We start from the raw sequence: 25,684 nt of genomic DNA on the forward strand, positions 1-25,684 counted from the left end.
CTCCAGGTGTGGCATCGCTAGTGCTGGGTCGAGCGGGAGGACCACTTCCCACAACCTGCTGGCAACACTCTTCTGTATGCACTCCAGGACACCACTGGCCACAAGGGCACATTGCTGAATCATGGTCAGCCTGCTTTCCACCAGGACTCCTAGGTCTCTCTCTGCAGAGCTGCTCTCCAGCATGTTAGCCCCCAGCCTGTAGTGGTGCTTGGGGTTATTCCTCCCTAGGTGAGGACTCTGCACTTGCCTTTGTTGAACTTCTTTGAGTTCCCCTCAGCCCAACCCTCCAGCCTGTCAAGTTTCTTCGGAATGGCAGCACATCCCTCTGGGGTATCAGACACTCCTCTGAGCTTTGTGTCATCAGCAAACTTGCTGAGGGTGCACTCCTTTCCATCATCTAGGTTGTTGATGAATATAATATATATTACTTAATTATTCATAGAATCATAGCATGGCCTGGGTTGAAAAGGACCTTAAAGATCATCTAGTTTCAACCCCCCTGCTCTGGCCAGGGTTGCCAACCACTAGAGCAGGCTGCCCAGAGCCACATCCAGCCTGGCTTTGAATGCCTCCAAGGATGGGGCATCCACAGCTTCCTTGGGCAACCTGTTCCAGTGCCTCACCACTCTCTGAGTGAAAAACTTTCTCCTAATATCTAACCTAAATCTCTCTGTCTTAGGTTAAAACCATTCCCCCTTGTCCTATTACTATCAACACACATAAACATTCCCTTCAAGTACTGGGAGACCACAATGAGGTCTCCCTGGAGCCTTCTCTTTTCCAAGATAAACAAGCCCAGTTCCCTCAACCTTTCTGCATAGGAGAGGTGCTCCAGCCCTCTGATCATCTTAGTGGTCCTCCTCTGGACCCATTCCAAGAGCTCCACATTCTTCTTGTGCTGGGGGCCCCAGGCCTACACACAGTATTCCAGGTGGGGTTTCACAAGAGCAGAGTAGAGGTGGAAAATCACCTCCCTCTCCCTGCTGGCCACCCCTTTTTTAATGCAGCCCAGGACATGGTTGGCCTTCCAGTGTGCAAGCGTGCATGGCTGGCTCACATCCAGCTTCTTGTCTGTCAGAACCCCCAGGTCCTTCTCTGCAGGGCTGCTCTCAAGTTCTTCTCCCAGTCTACATGTATACAAATACCTGGGATTGCTCCAGCCCAAATGCAACACCTTGCACTTTGCCTTGTTGAACCTCATTATGAACTCATGGGCCCACTTCTCCAGCCTGTCTAGGTCCCTCTGGATGGCATCTCTTCCCTCTATTGTATTGACTGCACCACTCAGTATCAAGCACTGACATGAGACTGAAAGGTCTGTAGTTGCCAGGGTCTTCTTTCATGCCCTTCTTGAAAACTGGTACATTTGCCAGCTTCCATTCTACTGGGACCTATCCAGATTCCCAGAACCATTAAAAATAAATTAAAAAACAGGTCCTGCAATGACATCAGGCAGCTCTCTAAGCACTCTGGCATGAATTCCATCTGGACCCATGTACTTTTATGACTCCAGCTGGAGCACCAAATCTCGAACACTTTCAGGGTCAGTTGGGAGTTTCTCATTCCCACCATTATGGTTCTCCAGCTCAGGACGCCAGGGTCCCAAAGCCCATCATCAGTGTTAAGACAGAGGCAAAGAAGGCATTAAATATCTCCACTTTGTCTATGTCCTGGTCTGTGAGGTGACCTTCCCCAAGCAAGTTCATTTATTTAATACTTGAAATCCTTTAATGTTGGGTATTTCATAGGATGGTGCTCACTGTTGCTGTTAACTTTGTCTATTTTGTCTTAAATATCTTCTATCAACACTTCAGGTGTTAACAAACCTTCTGTGCCAGCCTCATCAAACTCTTTCAAAGCAAACAGAAACAAAATTTAATTTATTTTTTCTAACTCATCTGCCTGCATGCTCCTTTTGTACACAGAATTTGTTGGCTACGGAGACTCTCTGTTAAGTTTTGTTACAACTACTTCTGGAGATTTATTTTTGGTTTTGATACTGTGTTATTTGTTTTTTTTGTTTTTTTTTTTTTTCTTCCCACTATTATCGTTATATGAATCTGTTTTTTCTCTTAACCTGCGATGGTTTTATTTCATTTATTTTTAGGGAATTGCAGATTCTGCAACTTGCTTTCCTTCCCAAACACTCCAGTTTAGCCATGTCAGCTACCTTTTTTCTATTTTTCAAACTTTGATTAATGGCACATATTTTTTTCACCCTCTAATACAGTATCCTTTCCTAATAAAATCTTTGCTTTCTCTATGAGAATTTAACACCATTAGCCTCTTTTTAAACTCTTTCTTATAAGTTAACTGCATAAGTAGTTTCTCTTTTGGAAACTGAGAACAACCATGGAGGGTTTGGTTTGGTTTTTGTTTTGTTTTGCTTTGTTTTACTTTTGTTTCCTCAGTAAGCATTTTGAATCTAAAAACACAATGGCCACTGCTAGAGAGCCATTCTTCAGTTCTGAAGCAGGACATAAACAATAACTGGAATCTTGTCAATGATTGCTTTGCATTTTGTGGCTTCTCTAACCTACTATTCCAAGATACAGTCACTTATTCTATGCAAAAAAAATAAATTTTAATCTGTGCTGTGTTGATTATGCTGTGTTGAGCTATTTGAACAATTTACAAAGTAGCTGTAATCACCCATTACCATTGAGTTTTCTGTCTCATCCTCTCTGATCCCAGCAAGTGACAATTCTGGTCATAGTCCTGGTCAGGGGAAACATTACAATCTTAGCTGGAGAAGTATAACCACAGAAGACAGAAGAAAATAAATAAATGTGTTATGCTAAACACCCTAATTCCCTACTTTTCTTGCATTGTAGGAATTTGGAAAGATTCAGTGTAACCTACAGAGAAAGTTGAGATGAGTTTGATGAGTTTGGAGGAAATAGATGTTTATGTACATGTTTGTTTAATTGCAAGTTTCTTTTTCTCAAAATAGGAATCACTGAACAGAAGTCAAATAAATTTCTCTGACTCAAGACTGTTTTACCTACAGATATATTTTATGGATTCCTGACCAAAAGACTAGCCATCAGAAATCCCTACAATTTCAGTGCTGGCTGAGTCACCACTTATAATAGAAATAATGATTCTGTATTTTGAGGTGCAGGTAAATTCCCTGTCTAGAATGTTCAATCTTCTAGAAAATCATATTAGCAAATTAATAATTCAGTTAACACTATACTTACAATGTTGTATAGTAAATAAGGAGAGGATCATTTGCAAACAGTGAAGATTAGCACAAATATTCCATCATTTTTCAAGGATTCTTAATTTCATGATGAAAAGTGTAAGTGTATAAAACCAATTAGGTATGTCATTAACACAATTAGCATGTATTTGTAAAATGCACAGGGTGAAAGTCAAATTGTGCAATCATTATATAACTTGAGGAATTTCTTATTTGTATTAGGTGTAGTTTACCTATTAAGTTGTGCTTAAATTTGACGTTTTCAAATGCACATCAGAAATAAAGCAAGTATGATGTCACCATCCCACGGAGCAGCAAGTGTGGCCTGTCCTGCAGGGGAAAGAAGCAGGGAGCAAAGAGTGACAATGACCTCTGGGCACCATCCCACAGCACCCACACAAGAAGCACAGAGCTGGTCTATAATGGCACCCAGAGCCAGCCAACAGTCCAGTTGTTCCCAGACACATGAGGAGACAGGTCCCATAATCAAGACATAAAGTTAAATATTTGAGTTAGAGCCTGGATAAATGGGATACAAGGGTAGGATGTAAGAGCCAGCATAGCCCAGGTAAGACATAGAATCATAAAATCATAGAATATACTGAGTTGGAAGGGATCTACAAGGATCATCAAGTCCAAATCTTGCACAAAACCACCCCAAAATCAAACAATATATCTGAGAATATTGTCCAAATTCTTCTTGAACTCTGGCAGGATTGGTGCTGTGACCACTGCCCTGGGGAGCCTGTCCCAGTGCCCAAGCACCCTCTCAGTGAAGAACCTTTCCCTAACACCCAGCCTGACCCTGCCCTGTCCCAGCTCCATGCTGTTCCCTCGGGTCCTGTCGCTGTCCCCAGAGAGCAGAGCTAAGCACCTGCCCCTCCGCTCCCCTCGTGAGGGAGCTGCAGGCCACCATGAGGCCTCCCCTCAGCCTGCTCTGCTCGGGGCTGAACAAACCAAGGGACCTCAGCCAATCCTCATATGTGAAGACCAACAATGAGAGCCTGAGCTTAAATGCAGCACCTGAGGGAGGTGAGGTACCCTTAACAAGGCCCCCAACAGTTCTGTCTCACTTTTCACAGCATCTTGATCCAAGGTCACAGCCCCATGCAACCAGAGCCAACCTTGAGCACAGACAGCAGACCATAAAGTGTGTGTGCAAAGTGCAGGGAGGGGACGAGGGTACATCCCCAGCCCCCACATACTGACATAATTTTCACAAATGTTTTCTGATTTATTCCCTTCTTGGACATTTTTTTTTTCTGAGAAATTCTTAGGCAAATAATTTCTATGGGTACTTCTCCAATCTCAACTTAAAATGTATTTATTTTTGTCATTAGTATTTAATAATTCTTATTAATAAATAAAACCATATCCAGTAAGATACTGGACTGGAATGAAAGAAACATACATATAATTTTTGCTTTTAAATTACTTCCCTGGGGTTCTGTATAAAACTTGCTGCTTTGCTTCTCCATTACTATAAAAAAAAAATCATTATGCTTCTTTTCACTCAGTCTTATGTAACTTTTCCTCTGAGAGGTAGTTTTTCTTGAAGTATCTACAGCATGTCCATACAAATCCCAGTGATGGACTTTCCTTAGTCTTTATCAATTACATGGAAATATCTGGGGTTATAGATAGGAAGATTTTATCTTTGCCTAATATTGACCTAAAATCTACCATCATTGCTCTCAAACTTTATCTCACTGCATGATTTTATCTCATGACTTATGCCATCAACATTTTGTGGATGTTTAGTTTTTTGGTTGATCCTCTACATCATGTAAGTTAATATTGTAACTACTTCACACTTAGCTCTGTATTTTTCATACTTTTCATTACATAACTTTTTTTCTTTTGATTTTATTGTTTAAAAATACAACATTATTTATCTCTTATTATTTGTTTTCCATGTATTGCATTTTGACCTATTTTTTCCATTGGTTTTACAGGATGTATTTGTTTACTTAACATTAGTCATTCTAGTATTCTCAGAAAAATGTCTTTCAATTGTGTGAAAACATAATGGATTTTGTAAAGATCGAGTATCAACTTTTGTAATGCTTATTTAAAAATAGATCAGAAGTTTTATCCCATCCCATTGTGAGGTAGCACCCTTTATCAGTAAAAATGAAGCCTGTATATGATATCAGAACTATGCATAACCACAGAGATGAAAGGCAAAATATGTGGGCAAGAATTCTTCCATTTTAGTTCTCTTTTCAAAGTGTCTGAAAAGAAAGATAACCTTTTATAAACATCAATTTTAGTAACCCCTGACAAAATCTCATTATGAAAAAGGTATGTAAAGATGGGTCGCTGAATGTAGGATTTCTAAATATACAGTAATATAATGCATAGACTTTTATATCTGATAATAGTGACAGAAGTAATAGCAGCTATAATAGATATAATAGTTCAACACTGATAGCTTAAAAGAAAAAATGTTAAATTATCCAAACTACACATTTGCTAGAATATTATCTAATGGTATTGCTGAACATCATGTGATACTGAAGATGATGGAGTACTCTCAAAATAGAAAGATGCTTAGTATTCAAAGATAGCAGTTTGCTTGCAAATTCATTCTTTATTTTATTTTATTTTATTTTATTTTATTTTATTTTATTTTATTTTATTTTATTTTATTTTATTTTATTTTATTTTATTTTATTTTATTTTATTTATTTTATTATTTTTCCTATGGGGAATTAACTCCCAGGTGTGTAAATGTAAAGGCAGACACAGGAATTAGAAATTGGCATACCTGTCTGACTGTGGAGTTGGTGGTTAGGGTATATCACCTATCTGAAGGCAGAACTGGAGTTTGATAATTAAATGAAAACAAAAACAGTTCTGAGAGGAGGAGTGAAACTAGTTTCCATCCATTTTGAGTTTAATGTTTTAAGCCTGAAGTCTGTTAGTCATAGTTAACACCTTTCTTGTTTCTTCAAAAGCTTAAACAGTGACAAAGGTCATTGGGCCAGACTTAAATGTACAACAATTTCTTAATGAGGTCCAGTGTTGTCAAACATGGGCTCAAACAGTGAAGGTTGCTTTGAAGCAAGAGAAGAGACAGAAGGGGGAAGGGAAACAGAGAAGAGAAAGCAAAGACAAAGGGAATGGCAAACGTAAGTCTCTCCAGTGGTCAGCTGGGAAGAGAATTTATGAAGAAGTTCCTAGAAGAATGCTCTCCCCTGGCCATCCCTTCAAATCCAGCAAATGGTTGCCACATACCTTCACTGTAGTAAATATAGAGTTTCATCAGATTGCCTATAACTTGTTTCCACATGCAGTACAGTTTGTATAAAACACTGAATGGATGATCCTTTCTTTGATAGGGATAGGTGCTGCATACTGTTAAGCTTTGTACATGCATACCACCGAGTCTTTCAATGGGCCCCCCCAAAAGAAAGAAAAGCAGGAAAACAGAGGAATGCCAATGGCAATGACCTACCATGAAGTCTGCTATCAACAATACCAGGTCTTGCATGAGCAAGGGCATGGGAATAACAACATAAGGACAATAAGGAGAAAATACTGCCACAGAAGCTGTAGGGGACAGCAACACATCCCCCTGGGTGAAAGGGTGCAGAGCCGTGAGCAGCAAGAAAGCTGCAGAAGTGCCAATAGAAGGCTCTAGCAATTAAAAAGGCTATGATACCTAAGGCACAATGAAGCAACCTGCCTAAGTCTGCTACCATACCAAGTAACTCTTAAGTGGTAAACAAGGGAAACGAACTAAGTACGCATGGTTAAATCCATGTAAACATCCACAGAACTATCAAAGTAAATATAAAGGAACCTAATGGGGTTCCTATTGTAAATGGGGTTCCTATTGTTCCTAATATAAAGGAACCTAAGGGGGAAGGGGCTAAAACCAGGCACACCGGTGGAGACCTAAGGGATGGTACGCTAGAATCAGAGGGGCTGTGTGCCAGTGAGGTCCTTCGGTCAGATCCACAAGGTGCTGAGTGTAAGGAGACGCACTTGAAATGCTTTTACACAAACGCACGCAGTATGAGGAATAAAATAGATGAGCTAGAAGTCCTGGCCCAGTCCCGCAACTACGACATCATCGGCATAAGCGAAACCTGGTGGGATGAGTCCTGTGACTGGGGTGTTGCGATAGATGGTTACAGGCTCTTCAGGAGGGACAGGCAGGGTAGGCGAGGTGGTGGGGTGGCGATGTATGTGAAGCAGGGGCTGGACTGTGTGGAACTTCAGGTCGGCGATGGCAAAGTTGAGAGACTCTGGGTAAGGATCAAGGGACGAATGAATAAAGGGGATGTCGTTGTGGGAGTCTATTACAGACCGCCTGGCCAGGACGATAGCGCCGATAAATTATTCTTTACAGAACTAAGAGAGGCCTCGAGATTAACTCCCCTTGTCCTTATGGGGGACTTCAACTTGCCGGATGTTAACTGGGAGTGCCACACGGCTGACACGAGCAAGTCCAGGAGATTCATGAAGCACCTAGATGATAACTTCTTGGTGCAGGTGCTAACGGAGCCAACTAGGAAAGGTGCCCTCCTAGACCTGTTGCTAGAAAACAGAGAGGGTCTGGTGGGAGATGTGGTGATTGGTGGCCGCCTCGGTCATAGCGACCATGAAGTGGTTGAGTTCAAAATTTATGGTGACAGAAGGAAAAGTGCCACCAAAACCTCATCCCTAGATATGGGGAAAGTGGACTTCAGGCTGCTCAGGGAACTAGTCAGCAAGGTCCCCTGGGAAACTGCTCTTGAAGGCCTCGATGTCCACCAGTGCTGGTCACTCTTTAAGCGATGCCTCCTAGAAGCACAAGATAAGGCAATTCCTAAATATCGCAAGTCAGGCAGGCGGGGCAGGAGGCCGGCGTGGCTGACCAGGAACGTTCTAATGGAGATTAGGTGGAAACAGGGAGTGTTTCGCTACTGGAAGGAGGGCCAGGCGTCATGGAAAGAATACAGGGATGCTGTTCGTGTTTGTAGGGAGAAAGTTCGTGTGGCCAAAGCACAGCTAGAGTTGAAGCTGGCTGTGTCTGTGAGAGAAAATAAAAAGGGTTTTTTTAGATATGTAAATGGAAAAAGGAGAACTAAAGAATACATAGGGCCTCTCCTTGATAGGGAAGGTCTCCTCACAGACAATGACATAGGCAAAGCAGAGACGCTTAATGCCTTCTTTGCCTCTGTCTTCAATGCCGATGATGGGCTTCGGGACCCAGGGTGCCCTGAGCTGGAGGACCGGGACGGTGGGGATGACAAACTCCCAACTGACCCTGAACATGTGCGGGATTTGCTACTCCACCTGGACCCCTACAAGTCCATGGGTCCGGATGGGATTCATCCCCAGGTGCTGAAAGAGCTGGCGGACGTCATCGCGGAACCTCTTTCAATTATTTTTCAATGATCCTGGGAATTTGGAGAGGTCCCGGTAGACTGGAAGCTGGCAAATGTTGTGCCGATTTTCAAGAAGGGTCAGAAAGAAGACCCTAGCAATTACAGGCCTGTCAGTCTCACGTCAGTGCCTGGTAAAATCATGGAGAAGATGGTTCTCAAACTTATTGAGGCGCACCTGGGGGACAAAGCAGTCATTGGTCCCAGCCAGCATGGGTTTGTGAAGGGTAGGTCCTGCCTAACTAACCTGATTTCCTTTTATGATAAGATCACCCGTATGGTGGACCAAGGGAAACCAGCTGATGTGATTTTTTTGGACTTCAGCAAGGCTTTTGACACGGTTTCCCATAGGATCCTACTGGACAAAATGTCCACCATACAGCTAAATAAAAACATCATACGATGGGTGAGCAATTGGCTAACGGGCAGGGCCCAAAGGGTTATGGTAAATGGGGCTGTGTCAGGCTGGCGGGCGGTCACCAGTGGGGTCCCTCAAGGCTCCATTTTAGGGCCGGTACTTTTCAATATTTTTATAAACGAGCTGGATGTAGGAATAGAGGAATTTTGAGCAAGTTTGCTGATGACACCAAACTTGGAGGAGTTGTGGACTCAAATGAGGGCGTAAAGGCCTTACAGAGGGATCTGGACAGGTTGGAGAGCTGGGTGATCACCAACCGCATGAAGTTCAATAAGAGCAAGTGCCAGGTCCTGCACCTGGGACGGGGAAACCCTGGCTGCATGTACAGACTGGGCGACGAGACGCTGGAGAGCAGCCTAGAAGAGAGGGATCTGGGGGTCGTGGTAGACAGCAAGTTGAATATGAGCCAGCAGTGTGCCCTGGCAGCCAGGAGGGCCAATCGTGTCCTGGGGTGCATCAAGCACAGCATCGCTAGTAGGTCAAGGGAGGTGATTGTCCCGCTCTACTCTGTGCTGGTGCGGCCTCACCTCGAGTACTGTGTGCAGTTCTGGGCACCACAGTATAAAAAGGACATGAAACTGTTGGAAAGTGTCCAGAGGAGGGCTACGAAGATGGTGAAAGGCCTTGAGGGGAAGACGTACGAAGAACGGCTGAGGTCACTGGGCCTGTTCAGCCTGGAGAAGAGGAGGCTGAGGGGAGACCTCATCACAGTCTACAACTTCCTCGTAAGGGGGTGTCGAGAGGCAGGAGACCTTTTCTCCATTATCACCAGTGACAGGACCCGCGGGAACGGGGTTAAGCTGAGGCAGGGGAAATTTAGGCTGGACGTCAGGAGGGGGTTCTTCACAGAGAGGGTGGTTGCACACTGGAACAGGCTCCCCAGGGAAGTGGTCACTGCACCGAGCCTGTCTGAATTTAAGAAGAGATTGGACTGTGCACTTAGGCACATGGTCTGAACTTTTGGGTAGACCTGTGCGGTGTCAAGAGTTGGACTTGATGATCCTTAAGGGTCCCTTCCAACTCAGGATATTCTATGATTCTATGATTCTAATGAACACACATACAGACCAGACTGGAATGCTTATATAATGCTGAAAGCTAGTTAGACTAGGACATAGCTAGTAGTCTAGGACATAACTAAATTTTAGATGCTTTCACCGTACTTCGGGTGAAAATAGGAAAGACTGTTATTACTCTATAATTGTCAACAGTATAATTGTCACTGTAGCATTTAAAAATTTTCATTTCAAGTTTTCCACTAATCACATCTTTATTTCTTGTCCTACTTGTCCACTTAGCATAGTACAAAGTATGATCCAAAATACTTTGGAAATACACAGGGAAAGAGGATGAGATTTCATGATAAGAAGTAATTAAGGTAGTATTTCGCATACAGTGTAAATATGAAAAACAAAACAAAACAAAAAGTTTTAAAAATAGGTATTTTGAAGGGCCAAAAAAAAGGCTTTTTCATAAACTAAATTATCCTGGAAGGCTCTGTAATCTGCTGGACATAATTCACTTGCCTACATAATCAGAATTTCTACTTTAATTATAAATTAATGATAAACCACTATCAGGAAAACATCTTTAGTTAAAACTCATGACTAGTACTTAGATGTTCTGCTTTACTTCTCTGTTTTGCCAGATGTATTATCTGAACTTGGTTATCATTAGCTTTGGCCAAGAGAGGGAGGGAAGATGGCATGTGTGATTTTAAGCTATTTCTGTTCCATATGCAAGTATCTTGACTAGCTAAATGAAAATCAAATCTTCAGTGGGATCAGAAAAAGAAGTCTGGCTTTAACTATATTAGTGTAGTATAATTAGATGTACATCCTGTTTTATTGTATATATAAATTTAATGAGGCTTTGACTGTATTTAGTGTGAACACAGAAATGTTTTTCTCCATTTGAATTCCTAGGCTGTGAAGGAAAATACAGAAGCAACTTAGGAAAAAAGTTCTCTAAATCTATCTTCAGTAATGAAGCAGGTGTGAACCAAGATTCCCATTTTCCAGGTGGAACAATGACTACAAAATCAGCAGTCCACATGGTAGTGTGTTTTCTTCAACTCTGCATTGTAAAGGGGCAGATAATATGTGAGAGGCAAATGGTTGCTGAGTGGCAAGTGGAACCAAAACCCATTGTAGTAAAATGGACACCAAGGGAAAACATCTGCTCAGACTTTTATACAGAATGCTGGAAAATGAATAAGAATACTACCAGGGAAGATAAAAATCTCAGTGTCCCTCAGATATGCCCCTTACAGCTTCAATTAGGTGATAGTCTCTTCATCTCCTCTGAGCCATCCTTCCAGTCATATGGAATGAATTTGGTAAACGTCTCCAAGGAAGAATTTATTAATTGCCCTAAAAGTGGTTTTCTTCAAGAGCAGCGGATTTTTGTTTGCCAGATAAGAGGACTGCACCAAGTTGACCCAAATTGGCTTGGTGCTGGGACTCATTACTTTGCAGAGCTTCATAAGAGAGGTCCAGCATTATGCAAGATGGGCCTTCGTCTGAATGTAACCATAAAGCAGCAGTTTTGCCAACAGTCTCCAAATGCACCATTATGCTCTGGGCATGGAAGATGTTTAAGCCATGTTTGGGAAAAAGCATATACTTGCCATTGTTTCCCACGGTATTCTGGAAAATTCTGCCAGAAGTTTCATATGTGCTCCATTAAACCTTGCTATAACAATGCCTCATGTACTGAGAAGTCAGAAGGTACCAGAGAATCATATGAATGCACTTGTCCTCCAAAATTTTCAGGTATTTTTTTTTTTTCTCTCCATGTATAACTGTTACATATATATATATTCATTCCTTAATGCAAAATAATGCAGTGAGCACATTATTAACAATGTTTTTATACAGTTTGATTGTCCATTGACCCTACCACACCTGCACTGTCCTTTTTACCTGTAGTTTCTTATATGACCATGCAGTTGTTCAAAGAAACATACTTGGTTACATTTGTGTGTACATTGTGAGGAAAGAATAAATAAATCCTCATCGTGTTTCTTTCCCACTTATGAACAAGACATAGGTAAGGACTTGTGTATGTAAAAAAGATAACCGATTATCTTTGCTTGCGTGATCAGCAGATTAAGTTTTTACACAAAATAAGATAAATAGTTGGGAATCAGCCCATACACAAATAGTTTTTAAAACAAAATTCTGACAATCAACAGTTTTGTTGAAATAAACTTTTAATTCAACCTGCAACAAAAATGTCCTTTGCAGCTGAAAGACCTTTGAAGTTACATTAAAGAAATCTGTTTTCAATTGAAAAATCATGCATTTAATTTGAAATGCAAGGAAAAAAAAATTCCACTTTTCTATTGTTAAGTTCTTTTCCAAGTAAGTTTGCTAAAAATACTTTTGTTACCAGATTAAATATTTCACAAATTGAAAACAAAACAAAACAAACACACACAATTCTATCTAGGAAATATTGAAGTATTTATCTAAAGCCCACTGAAGGAACTAAATCTGTGTTGAGGATCAGAATACCAGAGAGTACAACATGATTATATACATTCTTACCCAGTCACTGTCTTGATTACATGCAGGAACAGAAGTGGATGAAGGAAAGTATGGGTATGTTTTTCCTACGTTCAGAACAATGGAGTTCAGGAGTCCTTTAGGATGTACCAGAAATAAATATTTCTATCAAAAGAAGGATTGTTGTATCTCTTTATTTTTTCGTGAAGAAGGATTCTAGCAATGTTCCTTGGGTGGATTGCAATTCTGTGCTCTTATGAATGTGATGTTATACTGTGAAACACAATTGATGAGTCATGAATGAGTGAGGTTCACAGAACACAGAAATGAAAGTTATGTTGCATAAAGTTTGCTGTAATTTATTTTTAATTGCTTTACAGACTGCATAATATTTTGATTACTAATGCACTTGCAAATAGCAGATTATGCAGGTATGAATATGTCAGTATTATAAGAAAAATATATTTTTAATTATTCAAGGTTTGGTAAAAATAGTGGAAAAACAATGGCAGAAATTATTGATGCAGCATATTTTCCTTTTTTTTATCTAAAAAAGCTTTATAGTACTGTTATTTAAATTGATAGAAAGATTCTCAAGCAATTATGTTAAAACCAATCATCATGCTTAACACTATCATTAAGCAATGCTTAAAATATTCTGCTAGAATATATGAGACAGTGTTGGCTAATGCCATCATTTTGCACTGACATTATTGGTTCAGTAAATAAACTGAAGCAAGAAAAAATAAGCAAGAAAAAATAGGAGATTAAACCATCATATATTATGGATATGACTACAGAAATGTACAAGAACTAAAAGCACCTCCCATAAAGTGTATTAGAAAGTGGAAAAATTGCTCAAGTGTGAATGATGTTATAGCAACAATTCAAGTGGCAAGCAAAATTATGTATTTTTTTCAGATCCATATGTTTTAATAGCATATAAACTGATAATTAGAACTGTAATTCCCAGAAAGCTTCATATTAAGAAAAAAATAGTCAAAAGTTGGACTCCACATGTAAACAGCTTTTGGTCTTATGCTGGAAGAAACTGTAAGCTACTTTCAAGTCACAAAGAAACAAATGCCTACTGTACTAATAGTATTTCTGGATTTTAATTTATATGTGAATTTGTAGTTATATGGTAAATGAGTTCATATTACAGCAGCAGAACATCTTTATACCTCACTTTAGAACTTCAGTAATTTCGGTGAATGCTAATGATATGAGCACAAGTATCTAACCATCTACCTATAAAATTAAATGTTATATTTTACATATGAATTTGACATTTCAAGGAAAAAAACAAAAAAAAAGTAAATATTTACTTATTTTCAGTGTTCTTATTATCTCTTTTAAATAGGTAGAAATTGTACAGAAATAGTTGGACAGTGTCAGCCACATACATGTCTCAGTGGCAACTGCAGCAATGTTACTCCAAACAGTTTTCTTTGTGAATGTGACAAGGGCTTTACAGGTAAGAAAACACTTTTTTTTTCCTATGCTATCATAATGGTGTGAACCTTTGCTTCACTGAAACAATTGTTTTAGATGATTGTTTCATGGTTTGTAATTTCCACAGATTTTTAAAATGTCTTGTAACATAAAGAAATCAGACTTCCATGTGAATATTTTAAAGGACTTGAGTACTAAAAGTAAACTTGTGTAAATGACAGCAGTTTTTGATATATGGTTCGCATCCATGAGGACCTTCCTCTTGCTGGTAATATAGCAAAATTAGGATCATAATCACCAACTCACTGATTCTCAGATACAGAGTTTGCAAGAATCAAGGATCAGTTCTTGCTCAATGATTTAGGATGATTGATATATATTCATAATTTCAATATCTTCTTAAGAGATGTGCTAGAAAAGTAAGATAAAAATAATTTAAAGAATCAATAATGTCACGATTAAGTGGTGTGTCTCTCAAAAAAAACAACAAATGCAACTCAGAGGTTAATCAGTTTATGCAAGATTTATTTGACAAATAAGATGATTTCATGATAATAGCTTAAATCAGAAAGTGTATCTAAAACCATTCTATTTTAGACACTTTTTCTGGGAGGTTGTGATAGCAGTTAAAACTGTTTATTCTTATACTTCACAGCAGAGATTTATTGAGCTGGTATAAGAGAACTAGCAATACTCAGAAGAACATTCTTTAAGAAAAAGCTAAATATAAAGCTAGCATTTGAATATCCAAGGACAGCAAAACCTCTAAAAAGTGTTTCTTTCATGGAAGCATTACTTATCCCTGAAAAGCACAGAAGATAAAAAACTCATCACATTGAGATATTAAATTAAAAGTAGAGCAAAACACAGAAGAAAAAAAAAAAAAAAAAAAAAAAAAAAAAAAAGCAAAGGGGAGTAAATTTCAGTGCCACTGTTTATTTTCTTAATGAAAAAAATGAACATTCCTGTTTACATTTTAGTTGACTCAAAAAAAAAAAAAAAATGTTTCTAATTCTATATTTTTAGTAGCTCCTTTTTATATTCCTCTCCCCTGTCCTTCACTGTGTAGGGGATCATGATCAGCCTCATTCTGAGAAAATCCTTTCTTTCCAAAGGAGGAAACTGAGGAAACTCACAGTCACAGAATCCATGAGTAAAGTATTCTACAACCAACTTTTTCCCCGTGCATGGTCTATTTTTTTTTTAAATAGTTTTGTCCCTTTCACCCAAATTGTGCTGAAACATTCTTTTGCATCTAAGCGATCCTTGCCTATTGGGATTGAGGCAAGAAGACAAGGACCACCCTTCCATATACAGAAAACCTGAACCCAAAGTGACATGAAAATAGTTCAATGTACTCAACTATGGTGACATGGCAGCAGTAACTGAAGTGTTGTACTCCAGGTTTCTGGCAAGGATTGAGAAGAAAATGAGACTATGATTGTGCATTACCTGCCTTTTTATTCCCTCGGTAGCTAAAAGAGCATGGAGTATTCTTTCTTCTCTCTAAGCACACTAGCAAGAAGGCAGGATTTCAGGAATGAGGAGGTTCTCTTTTCTCAGGTGACAAGCAAGAGGACATGAGGAAATGGTCCCAAATTATGCCAGGGGAGGTTCAGATTGGATATTAGGAAGAATATCTTCATGGACAGGGTGGTCAGGCTGCACGGAGAAGTGGTGTAGACCTCATCCCTGGAGCTATTTAAGAAATGTGGACAAGGCACTAAGGGACATGGTTTTGTGACGGGACTTGGTAGGTTGGGTTGGTAGTTGGATTTGATGATGATCCTGAAGGTCTTTTACAACGTAGATGATTCTATGATTTTATTCTATGAATGATTTTTTTTCCCCTGTTGTAATATAATTTACTTCAGCTGTCACTGTTATAGGGATGTAGTACATCAGCATACCTTGCATCAGAACTATTTGACCGATATAAAATAACATTCTCTAATTATTTTTCAACAGTGTGCTTTCTTTAAATTCACATTTCTTTCTGTAATAATATGTAAAATTTTCTGTCAGTATTAAGGCAATTTCAAAAATATTTACCCACCCAAAAAATTATAAAAAGTGGCATTATTGGTATTCCAATGTATCTGTACTGTGTTCTGAGACAAGATGAGCTGTCTAATTATGAATCTTGTATCAAGAATGCTTAGAATAGCATTCTTATCAAGAATAGCATTCTGTATCAAGAATGATTAGAATAGCATTCTTGATACAAGATTAGCATTAAGAATGCTATTCTAAGTGTTTGAGTAGATTAAAATCATTCATCTATTTTGGGTGGAATAGAATAGAAAATACAAACAAAAAAACAGGATTGTGCAAATGATGTTTAAGAATTTATAAACTTTTATAAATGTATTTTTTTTCCAGAATGAGGTAAGAGACTGGCAGTAACTGTTAATATGGTATGAAAGAAAATACAAAAAGGTTTTGTCACTGCAGGATGATAAGATGTAAATAAAATTACAATAAAGTTATTTTATTATTTACAATTATTATTTACAAGTATTTATTCAAAATAAGTAAAGGTTACCTAACCCAAGTTGTTGCATTCACTATGATAAAATGCTCTTATTAGACTGGTAAAGTATATATTCATGTTAGCTATGGATTTTTATTTTTTATAGATTGTTTAGTTCATTCACTGAGCTCTTACAACTTTCCTCACGCACATTTTAAACATATTTCAGTAACAAGCAGTTAACCTTAGGCATGCCATTACTTTATGATTGAATACTCCATGATGAAATTTGCACACTTAAATTTATTAAGGAATGTTTAGGGCAAGGATATCTGAGAGAGATGAAGACAAGATGGATATAAGGATGAAGGTGGTAAAAAGGCAGTATGAGAGCAGCTGCCAGTCTGCACACTTGTCTGACTCCTGCATTTAATCACTGTAGTCAATCCTATCTTCTTATATAATCCTTTCTTAATTTTCTTTCCATGTAATCTCACTGTCAACTCTGACTGAAGACTTTAAGGTCTAGGTACCAGTGACAGGAGATAATAATGTGACTGAATATGGGGTCTGCAATGAAAATTAGACAGCTGGTGATAACAGCTCTGACTTGTGTTGTGCCAGCAGCTGGAGTGAATGAGGGTCTTAAGATCAGCAGCTGAAGGGACTCATTAAGAGTGTGTGTCTGTAGAGAGTGAATTTTCTTTCAGTGACTGGAGTCAGGTCTTGGATGATGGTGGTCACCGTGTCCAGTGCCATCATCTGGAGCAAAAGAGGGTCCCAGCATCAACACCTGTAGAGTGGAAGAAGGGTGATAAAACCAGCATGTCTGAGCACCAACAACTGTGGGGACTGGTCCTTTTCCCTTAATCTGGTGTGTGTGTGTGTGCACACACGTGTGTGTGTGTGCGTGCATGCATGCACGCATGTGTAGTTCTTTAGCAGATGGTGCTGGACTTGGTGGTGAGTGGGAAGCCTGGGGTCTGGGCATCGATATAAGCTGAGCTGAGGGCATGTGCTGGTATTCTAGGGATCCATGAATATCCATGTCCTTGTGAACAAGAAAGTATAGATGTGCATATTTTAGCTGTTTGGATTCAATCCCGGTAAATCAGAGAGAAGGACTGGTATTTGATGTTCTGTGCTTTTGTTTCATGTGAGTTGTGTTATTATACATGGGTATTGCTAAAAGTGCCTTCTCTCTGGGCAGTCTATGCGTCAGGCCATTAGTGTTTTCTCCATGTGTGTCATCTCTGCATGTATCTCTAGCTTACATGTTCATCTTTTCCACTGGTTGAACCTGGAATGGGAACACTGCAGCTGCATCCATCAACCTGCAAGGGAAGGACTTCCAGGGTGAATGGGGCTGGCTTCCCACAGCTGGGAAAGGAGTATCCTTGAATCCTGGATTCCACTAGAGGAGGTGTCTCTTATATAACCTCTAATAAACAGAATGTTTCTGAAGCTGAAATTCTAACAGATCTTGAGGTACCGTTCTGAAGATGCACAGAAAAATTAATGACTCATTCACAACCAACAAGAAATAGCAGTATCTTAGTTATCTCCATAATGGTAGTGTATTTACCACGGACAGTGTTTAGTGGATTGAGAGCAGAAGTTTTCTGCTTGAATATGTTTTGTTAAATCTGGGGGGCTTTTAACTCCTTAGGTGGGAAGAGGGTAGGTAACAGAAATAATTAAAAAAAACAACCCTCTATTGAGCACTTGAGATTGTTGCTTTTTTCACATATTCCTGTAAGGGAAATCTACATTTTCTGTCTTCCCCAGTGGTCCAATTAGCCTCTTTACAGGCCATGATGAATTCCATCTTCATTTTTGGGACAAAAGACAGTATGATTATGAATGAGGTGGCTTTGCTTGGAGCCACTCAGAGCTTCCATCATCCAGGTACTTTAATTTAAAGTGGTCTGCTTAATCAGTCAATTACAGCCTGAGTACTGTGAAAAAAGTCATAATTATAAAAAGATATATATGTATATATGGACTGAACAAATGTATTGTTTGTGTGGTCAGTATGTTAACAGGCTAATGATTCCATTTGTCTAACACTTATAGTCCAATTTAAAATGTAAAGACTTATTAATAATATCCAGAAAACAAACAAACAAACAAACAAACAAAAGATTGGGGAAAAAAAAAAACACCCTTCCTAGTACCTATTTTTTATTTGGGTGTTATGCTTAGCTTTTCAGTGTTCCTCTTGGTCCCAAGATCAACACATCAAACTTCTTCAAAGACTGGGGACAAGAGTCGCCACAAGTCATCAGTATCCTGAAGTCCTTTTTGGGAGGAGCATGATATCCATGGTGGAAGATTCTCCCCCATTAGTCAAGGGTCCAGGTTAATTTTACACATTTTCATATCACATCCTGCTTCTTTCTCCAAGCTATAGGCAGGCATTGCCCCAACTACTCCTCTTCCCTTCACCCCAAACATGCACAGACACAAAGGGTTATTGTTTGTCAGGCAGTGACATAATGGGGAGAGGGAAGGTGGTGATGTCACTCCCTCCACAGGGGGTCCATTCCTAGAGATGATGCTAAATTGGCATCAGGGATGCCAGGTATTAACCAGACAGGTTCTGAGCCACTGCACTGTCACGTCAGGACAAAAGTCAGCCTGAAGAAATATTCCTCCTATATGGAATTTGTTATTTATTATTTCTTTAGGGAACAGGCAGGGCAACAACAACAGGGATGAAAGGAGATCAGGGAAGAGGGCCAATTAGAGAGCAAGTCTTTCCAGGCTATTTTAATCTCTCTCTCTCTCTCTCTCTCTCTCTTTCTCCGTCTTTCTCTCTCGCTCTTACTCTTACTCTCACTCTCTCTCTCTCAACTGACAATGGTTTAATAAAACAGTTTGTCAAGGATGACAGTTTACTCAGAGAAAGCTTTCAATCATGAGGATGATGATCCTTAGTTATAAAATCATCCTGAGAATATTCCCTTATCTCTGCTCAATGTCACCGGAGTGGAGAAAGTATGGCCATGCCTTTGGCCATTTTTATAAATGGACACCAAATGGCAGTAATTCTTTTAATGTTAAGGAAGAAAATGCATGTTGTATTTTTTATTTTAAAAGAAGTTATGTTTTTTAATCATGTAATTTCATGTATATTCATATTTCTTTCATCAGTACTGTAAGATCTGTAACAGCATGTTCAGTATAAGAGTTTGAATCTCTCATCTCTCTCAAGTATCATAGCAATATTTATTGTATTCTTATAAACTGCTTTCTATATGAGAATTCAGTCCAGGTTGCTTTTCTCAACCCTTTTTTCACCTTCATTTATAATTTACTTTTAATCCAACTTTAAAAAAAATTAATCCAACTTTAAAAAAAAATTAAAAAGACATTTTAAGTTAGGGTTTTAGTCTTCCTCAGCATCTTTTGCTATATTTAGCCTCTGTCACAACTACCATTCTGTAGATGCTTTGCTCTACTATTTTCGTGTTCATCAGGTAATACTTGTCCTCACTGATCTGATGATTAAGAGACTCAGCTCTTCTCCAGGTGAGTCCTATCGCATGCCAGAGACCGTAATATGTCAGTCACATGTGACTCAGACATGAAATAAACATGCAAATCCTAGCTCCTGATTCTCTGATACATACTTATTAAATACTGTATTTAACTCAGTACCAGGGAGCTCATAAGATCTTATTTAAATCATTTTCAATTAGGGTATCTTAATTGGAACCTTAAGTTTTCTAGGGGCTGCTATTTCAAGAGAGGTGATGCAGGGAACTGAGACCTTGAAGACACTACTTCAGCAACAAAGGAACATTTTACTTTGAGAGCTAAGTGCCTTTAAGTTAGATGAAGAGAATATTTGATAGGACTTTCATATACTTGCTGAGGCTAAAGCAATTTAGGCAACTGTCTAAACTTGTGCTAGATAAATCTGATACAAATAACTATAATTTACTTCTACAGACATGATACAGATCAATCTATCTTACCTAATAATAAAGATACATAACAAAGACTGTTGGAGCTGCACCAAATAATATGAATTAGTTTCTCTCTGACCAAGCAGATTTAAGTTTTTCTTAAATGTACTTTCCTGGCATGATTCTATTACACACTTCAGTAATCTAGTTTTCAAAACTTATGATTTTTAATAAGCTTCCTGCATCATACAATGCAGGAATTCCTTTTATTAATAGAAAAACATCATTGAGTAATAAATCGGTTTCAATATAATGATTAAGCAATCTCTGACAGTACTTTATGGTAGGACAAACATAATTACTCTAGGATAACACCAGACATGTATCCTTCCTGTAGTTTATTGTTAACTACTAAATAGAACAACATTAAATGCTGAGCAGTTCAGTGATCCTTTGCTCACTTTAAAGGAATAAGCTAGCTTGCACTCAAGTTTCCTTATTATTAAAGTTATGTCAGGGCAAATTCCAGTGACCTTTCCAACCCCTTAAATGTAAATTCAAGACCTTGGAGAGTAAATTGTACATTTCAATGACACTATAACCCAATATACTAACTAGTAAGCTTTTAACAAAATGCATTGTAACAAATATTTTTGAAAACAGGGGGAAGGGGAGAGACAATTACTGGCTGCGAGATGAATAACAATGCTTAGTTGTACAGTGAAAGATGGAAGTTGTGCTATTATAAGAAAAGCAACACTATTAACACTAAAATAACTCTGAAATAGATGGCAATGTGCAAACACTTGTGGGTGGTGTAGATTTTAAGTACGTTGGTTATAAGATTCTTTGGGAAGGTATGCTTGAGCCATGATGAAGTAAACAGTTTGGCCGGTGAAACCTATGGCAAAATACCAAAAGATGGCTGAATTCAGAAAATGTGTTTTTCCTCATCATTTCTTTTGTCTTTGTGAAAGCAAGCTATTCATCAGTATTGGTGGGCAGTGTCACCTTAAAAATTTGGTTTTAAAATTAGATTTTTTACCTATCTCGTGATTCATTAAATGCCAAGACTTAGGCTATAAGTTAGTGTACACAGAACACAACAGCATGTAACTGATACATTTTATGAAAGCAGATAAACAACCATTTATGTTATTTATAATAACTGATGCACCAGTTTGGTTCAGGATAAAGTAAATTCCTGGTATCATCTTCTTTCAGATGAATAATTGTCTGCCATGTTCTTCAGGGAAGGTGTTTTGTTTTTTTTCCCTACATGACTCTTAATATACTTCACAACAAATTTCTAACTGAACAACTTTTTTATTACTTCTGTTTTAAATTAAATCTGTTTATTTTAAAATGTGATTGGGTTTTCAGTAGTTGGATAATTCTCACTGAAACTTAACTAAATTAGATCACTTAGCAATTGCAATATACACTCTAAATGAATGGGTTCATTGTGAGGTTACAGAACTACCACTGTAGTAAGTACCACAATTCATTATTCTAACCCCTAAACTCCCTTTGTTTCCATACTACATTGCCATTTTTGCAGAAATAAATGATGTGATAGAACATTACAAGGTGTTATCAGGCTGCAAATCTGACTAAATCTTTCAAGGCTCCTTACAGACACAGTCTCTCCATTCTTTGGATTCCTGTCCTTCACTAGAGATATTCATTAGTAATTCATAAATTGCCACAACTTCTATTCATTTATTATTGTTTCATGGTTCTTTAATGAAAACAAAATAATGCCTGCACATTGCCTTGCAAAAGGTAGTGGATAAAAAAAAAAAAAAAGACACGCCTCATTGTTATAGATGTTATCACTCAAAAAACACTGGTAGCACTTAACATTGAATTAGAAATAACCTGTAAATTTATTAAAAATTAAACTGACTGAAACTTTAGTGTATGAATGTCTATTGCACTGACATATCTGAATAATTCCCTCCTCTTTATGACTTCTAAATTTGCTCACACAATCACACAGAATCACAGAATGGTTGAGGTTGGAAGGGACCTCCAGAGACCATCTCATCCAAACCCCTCTGCTCAAGCAGGGTCACCTAGAGAATCGCATCCAGGTGGGTTTTGAATATCTCCAAAGAAGGAGATTCCCCAGCCCCTCAGGGCAGCCTCTTCCTCATATGACGATGAACCTCCTGTGGTTCAATTTATACTCATTACTCCTTGTCCTACCACTGGCCACCACAGGGAAGAGTTTTGGCCCCATCCTCTTTACATTGTCCCCTCAGGTATTTATAGAGGTTGATAAGATCCCCTCTCAATCTCCTTATTTCTAGGCTAAACAGCCCCAGCTCACTTAGTCTTTCCTCATAAATCTCCAATCTCTTAATCATCTTCATAGCTCTACACTGGACCCTTTCTAGAGGTTCTACGTGCCTCTTGTACTGGGGAGCCCAGAACTGCACACAGTATTCCAGGTGTGGCCTCACCAGAGCTGAGTGGTAGGATCACCTCAGTCCACATTCCTCCTGATGCAGGCTAGGAATCCCATTGGCCTTCAAACTCTTTCTTTAGCTGAAAAAAACATCTCCAACCTTTTCCACTTGATCAGTCGTCTGTTAGCACTGTTTATTTGAAGTACAAATAAAGAAAAAGGTCTGCTATCTGGCTGAAATTATCTTTTAATATCTGCAACTTGAAACTCTAAGTGCTGTAGTTACCTAATCTATATCTTACATATCTCTGATATAATACATAATATCAAATGCTTGTTTGTGTTCCCTGGTTATATGACACTGACTCAGACTTACATAAGTAAGGATGGAAAGAGATTATCCTCTGAGACCATCTGTTTTCTCAGGCAGATCCTTGGCGAGCAAAAGTGAATCTCTTCAAAGATACTATTCAGTTATCATTATCAAGGACTTTTAGCAGAATGTCTAACGTGATGTAAATGTTTATGAATTTTTATGCAATTAAAGTCATACAAAATTTTCCATACTAGCCAAAAATATATTATTAGCTAAAAGCATATTTTAGGATTCTAGTTTTAAAATTTCATTTTAAGTTCCCAGCTGTAAATGATACTATAGACAACCCTTCCCTCCACACCCCACCCTTAAATGTGGACTTGAAAAGATAATTTTTACTTAATTTCTGTAATCCCCTCCACTTCAAAGGGCATAAATTAAAAATCACAATAATGGCAGATGAGATATAATTTGCCCTCAAACACAAGGATAATAGCCTATCCACATCAGAGCAATCATAACCATGGACACATCAGTTGAGGAATATGGATGTGGAATAGAAGGGTCAGATTTATCCACGGATTCAGCAATGTCTTCCCTATCTACCAGACCTTACATGACTGGAGATTGTGAATAGCTTAAAGCATGTACTGCTGGCAACAAGAGTCTCTAGGAAATGTGACAGGCCTGCAGAAGTATGGGAAAAGTAAATTTGTGTCATGACACATATCTAAAGTAAGTTTCCAGTTAGTAAAAACTAGTAGGAAAATAAATAGGGGGTAACAAGTCAGGAAAGAGATGACATTTTATGTCTTGTGCTGAGTTACAAGATATGGAGGATTACTTCCAACAGTAGTAAGGGATAAATGTACTGATATGGAAGGAGCCAGTAATATAGATTAGAGTAATATAGATTAGAAAGCACAGAGGAGTTTGAGCTTCTGAGTACTGAAGGAAAGAAGGGCTGGGGAAAAAAATAAGAAAAAGTAAGAAATGGTGACTTTTTATAGGGAGCGATTGGTTTAGGGTTAGCAACAGGATAAAGGTTTGGAAATAAGTCAGACAATCTAGTTAAATATCAGAGCCTTAAATACTGCCTGTAGTATCAAAATATCAGTTTAAATAATTTGGTGAAAATAAATAAATAAATAAAATAAAAATAAAAATAAAAATAAAAATAAAAATAAAAATAAAAATAAAAATAAAAATAAAAATAAAAATAAAAATAAAAATAAAAATAAAAATAAGGCCATTGAATGCACAACAAACATTGATGTAATTAAGAGTCAGTATGGATTCCATAAAGGGAAACCCTGCCCCATAAAATCATAGAATCTTTCAGGTTGGAAAAGACTTCCAAGATCATCTGGTCCAACCATTACCCTACTACCAATGTCACCCACTAAACCATGTCTCTAAGCACCACACCCAACCTTTCCTTCAACACCCCCAGGGACAGTGACTCCCTGGGCAACTCGTTCCAATGCCTGACTACTCTTTCTAAGAAAAAACGTTTCCTAATTTCCAAACTGAATCTCTTCAGGAGCAGCTTGAGGCCATTCCCTCTAATCCTATCACTAGTTATCTACAAGAATAGGCTGACCGCCAGCTTCCCAAAACTTCCTTTCAGGTAGTTGTAGCAATAAGGTCTCCCCTGAGCCCCCTCTTCTGCTAACTAAACAACACCAGCTCCCTCAGCCACTCCTCACAGAACTTGTGTTTCAGGCCTCTCACCAGCTTCATAGCCCTTCTTTTGTCTTGCTCCAGGGCCTTGATGTCCTTCTTGTAGTGAGAGGCCCAAAACTAAACACGGTTACTCGAGGTGTGGCCTCACCAGAGATGAGTACAGGGGGACAACCACCTTCCTGGTCCTCACTCATCTCTTGGAATTCTGTGAGGTCACAATAAAGCATATGAATAAAAGAAATACAGTGTTCATAATATATCTGGGCTTACAATAAAGCCCTCAATAAAGCCACTCAAACGTTAAAAAGAAAAAAAAAAAAAAGAAAAATAAAAAAAAGAAAAAAAAAAGTGTTGCTATGTAACTGGAAGAAAGGATTAAAAGCCAGTTAAAGAATAGTAAGAAGTCTATGTTCATTATTTCACGATGGAGGGAAGTCAGTCATGCATTCCCTGAAGACTGACACTGTGACTGATTTTATTTAGCATTTTCAACAACGATCTCGAGAAGGGAATTAACAGTGATATTCCAAGTCTGTAGATAAAATTATGCTCTTTCATGTAGTCAACCATCATGCCAATAATGAAGAACTCTGGGATGACTGCACAAAACTAAGCAAAAAAAATGAATTATGAGCATCAGTGTAGATTAGTAAATGATGGAAAACCCAGACAAAAATTGATTTAAACAATCTTTAAATGATGCTGAGTTTCCAGATATGACTCAAGAAATGAATCACAAAATCGCAGCATTCTTTATCTCAGAACAGAACACTTGAGATCATGTTTCACAAACCCTTTGCTCAAGCTGGGTCAGCTACAGAAGGCTGAATAAGACTACGCCCAGTCAAGGTTTGAATATGTACACAGATGGGAACTTCACAACCTTTGTGCAACCTGTCCCAGTTTTTGATCACCCT

At 38.5% G+C, this 25,684-nt stretch overlaps 1 protein-coding gene across 1 annotated transcript in view; it reads left to right on the plus strand.

Moving 5' to 3' along the window:
- Positions 1 to 11,030: 11,030 nt before the first annotated feature.
- Positions 11,031 to 25,684, plus strand: part of EYS (eyes shut homolog) — an 836,985-nt gene continuing 822,331 nt past the window's right edge. The window contains exons 1-2 of the mRNA XM_032185496.1: positions 11,031 to 11,775; positions 13,874 to 13,987. Coding sequence (XP_032041387.1) covers positions 11,031 to 11,775; positions 13,874 to 13,987 — 859 coding nt within the window. The remainder of the gene's footprint in view (positions 11,776 to 13,873; positions 13,988 to 25,684) is intronic.

The sequence above is a fragment of the Aythya fuligula genome, chromosome 3, assembly GCF_009819795.1.
Source record: "Aythya fuligula isolate bAytFul2 chromosome 3, bAytFul2.pri, whole genome shotgun sequence".
NCBI classification, from domain to species: Eukaryota; Metazoa; Chordata; class Aves; order Anseriformes; family Anatidae; genus Aythya; species Aythya fuligula.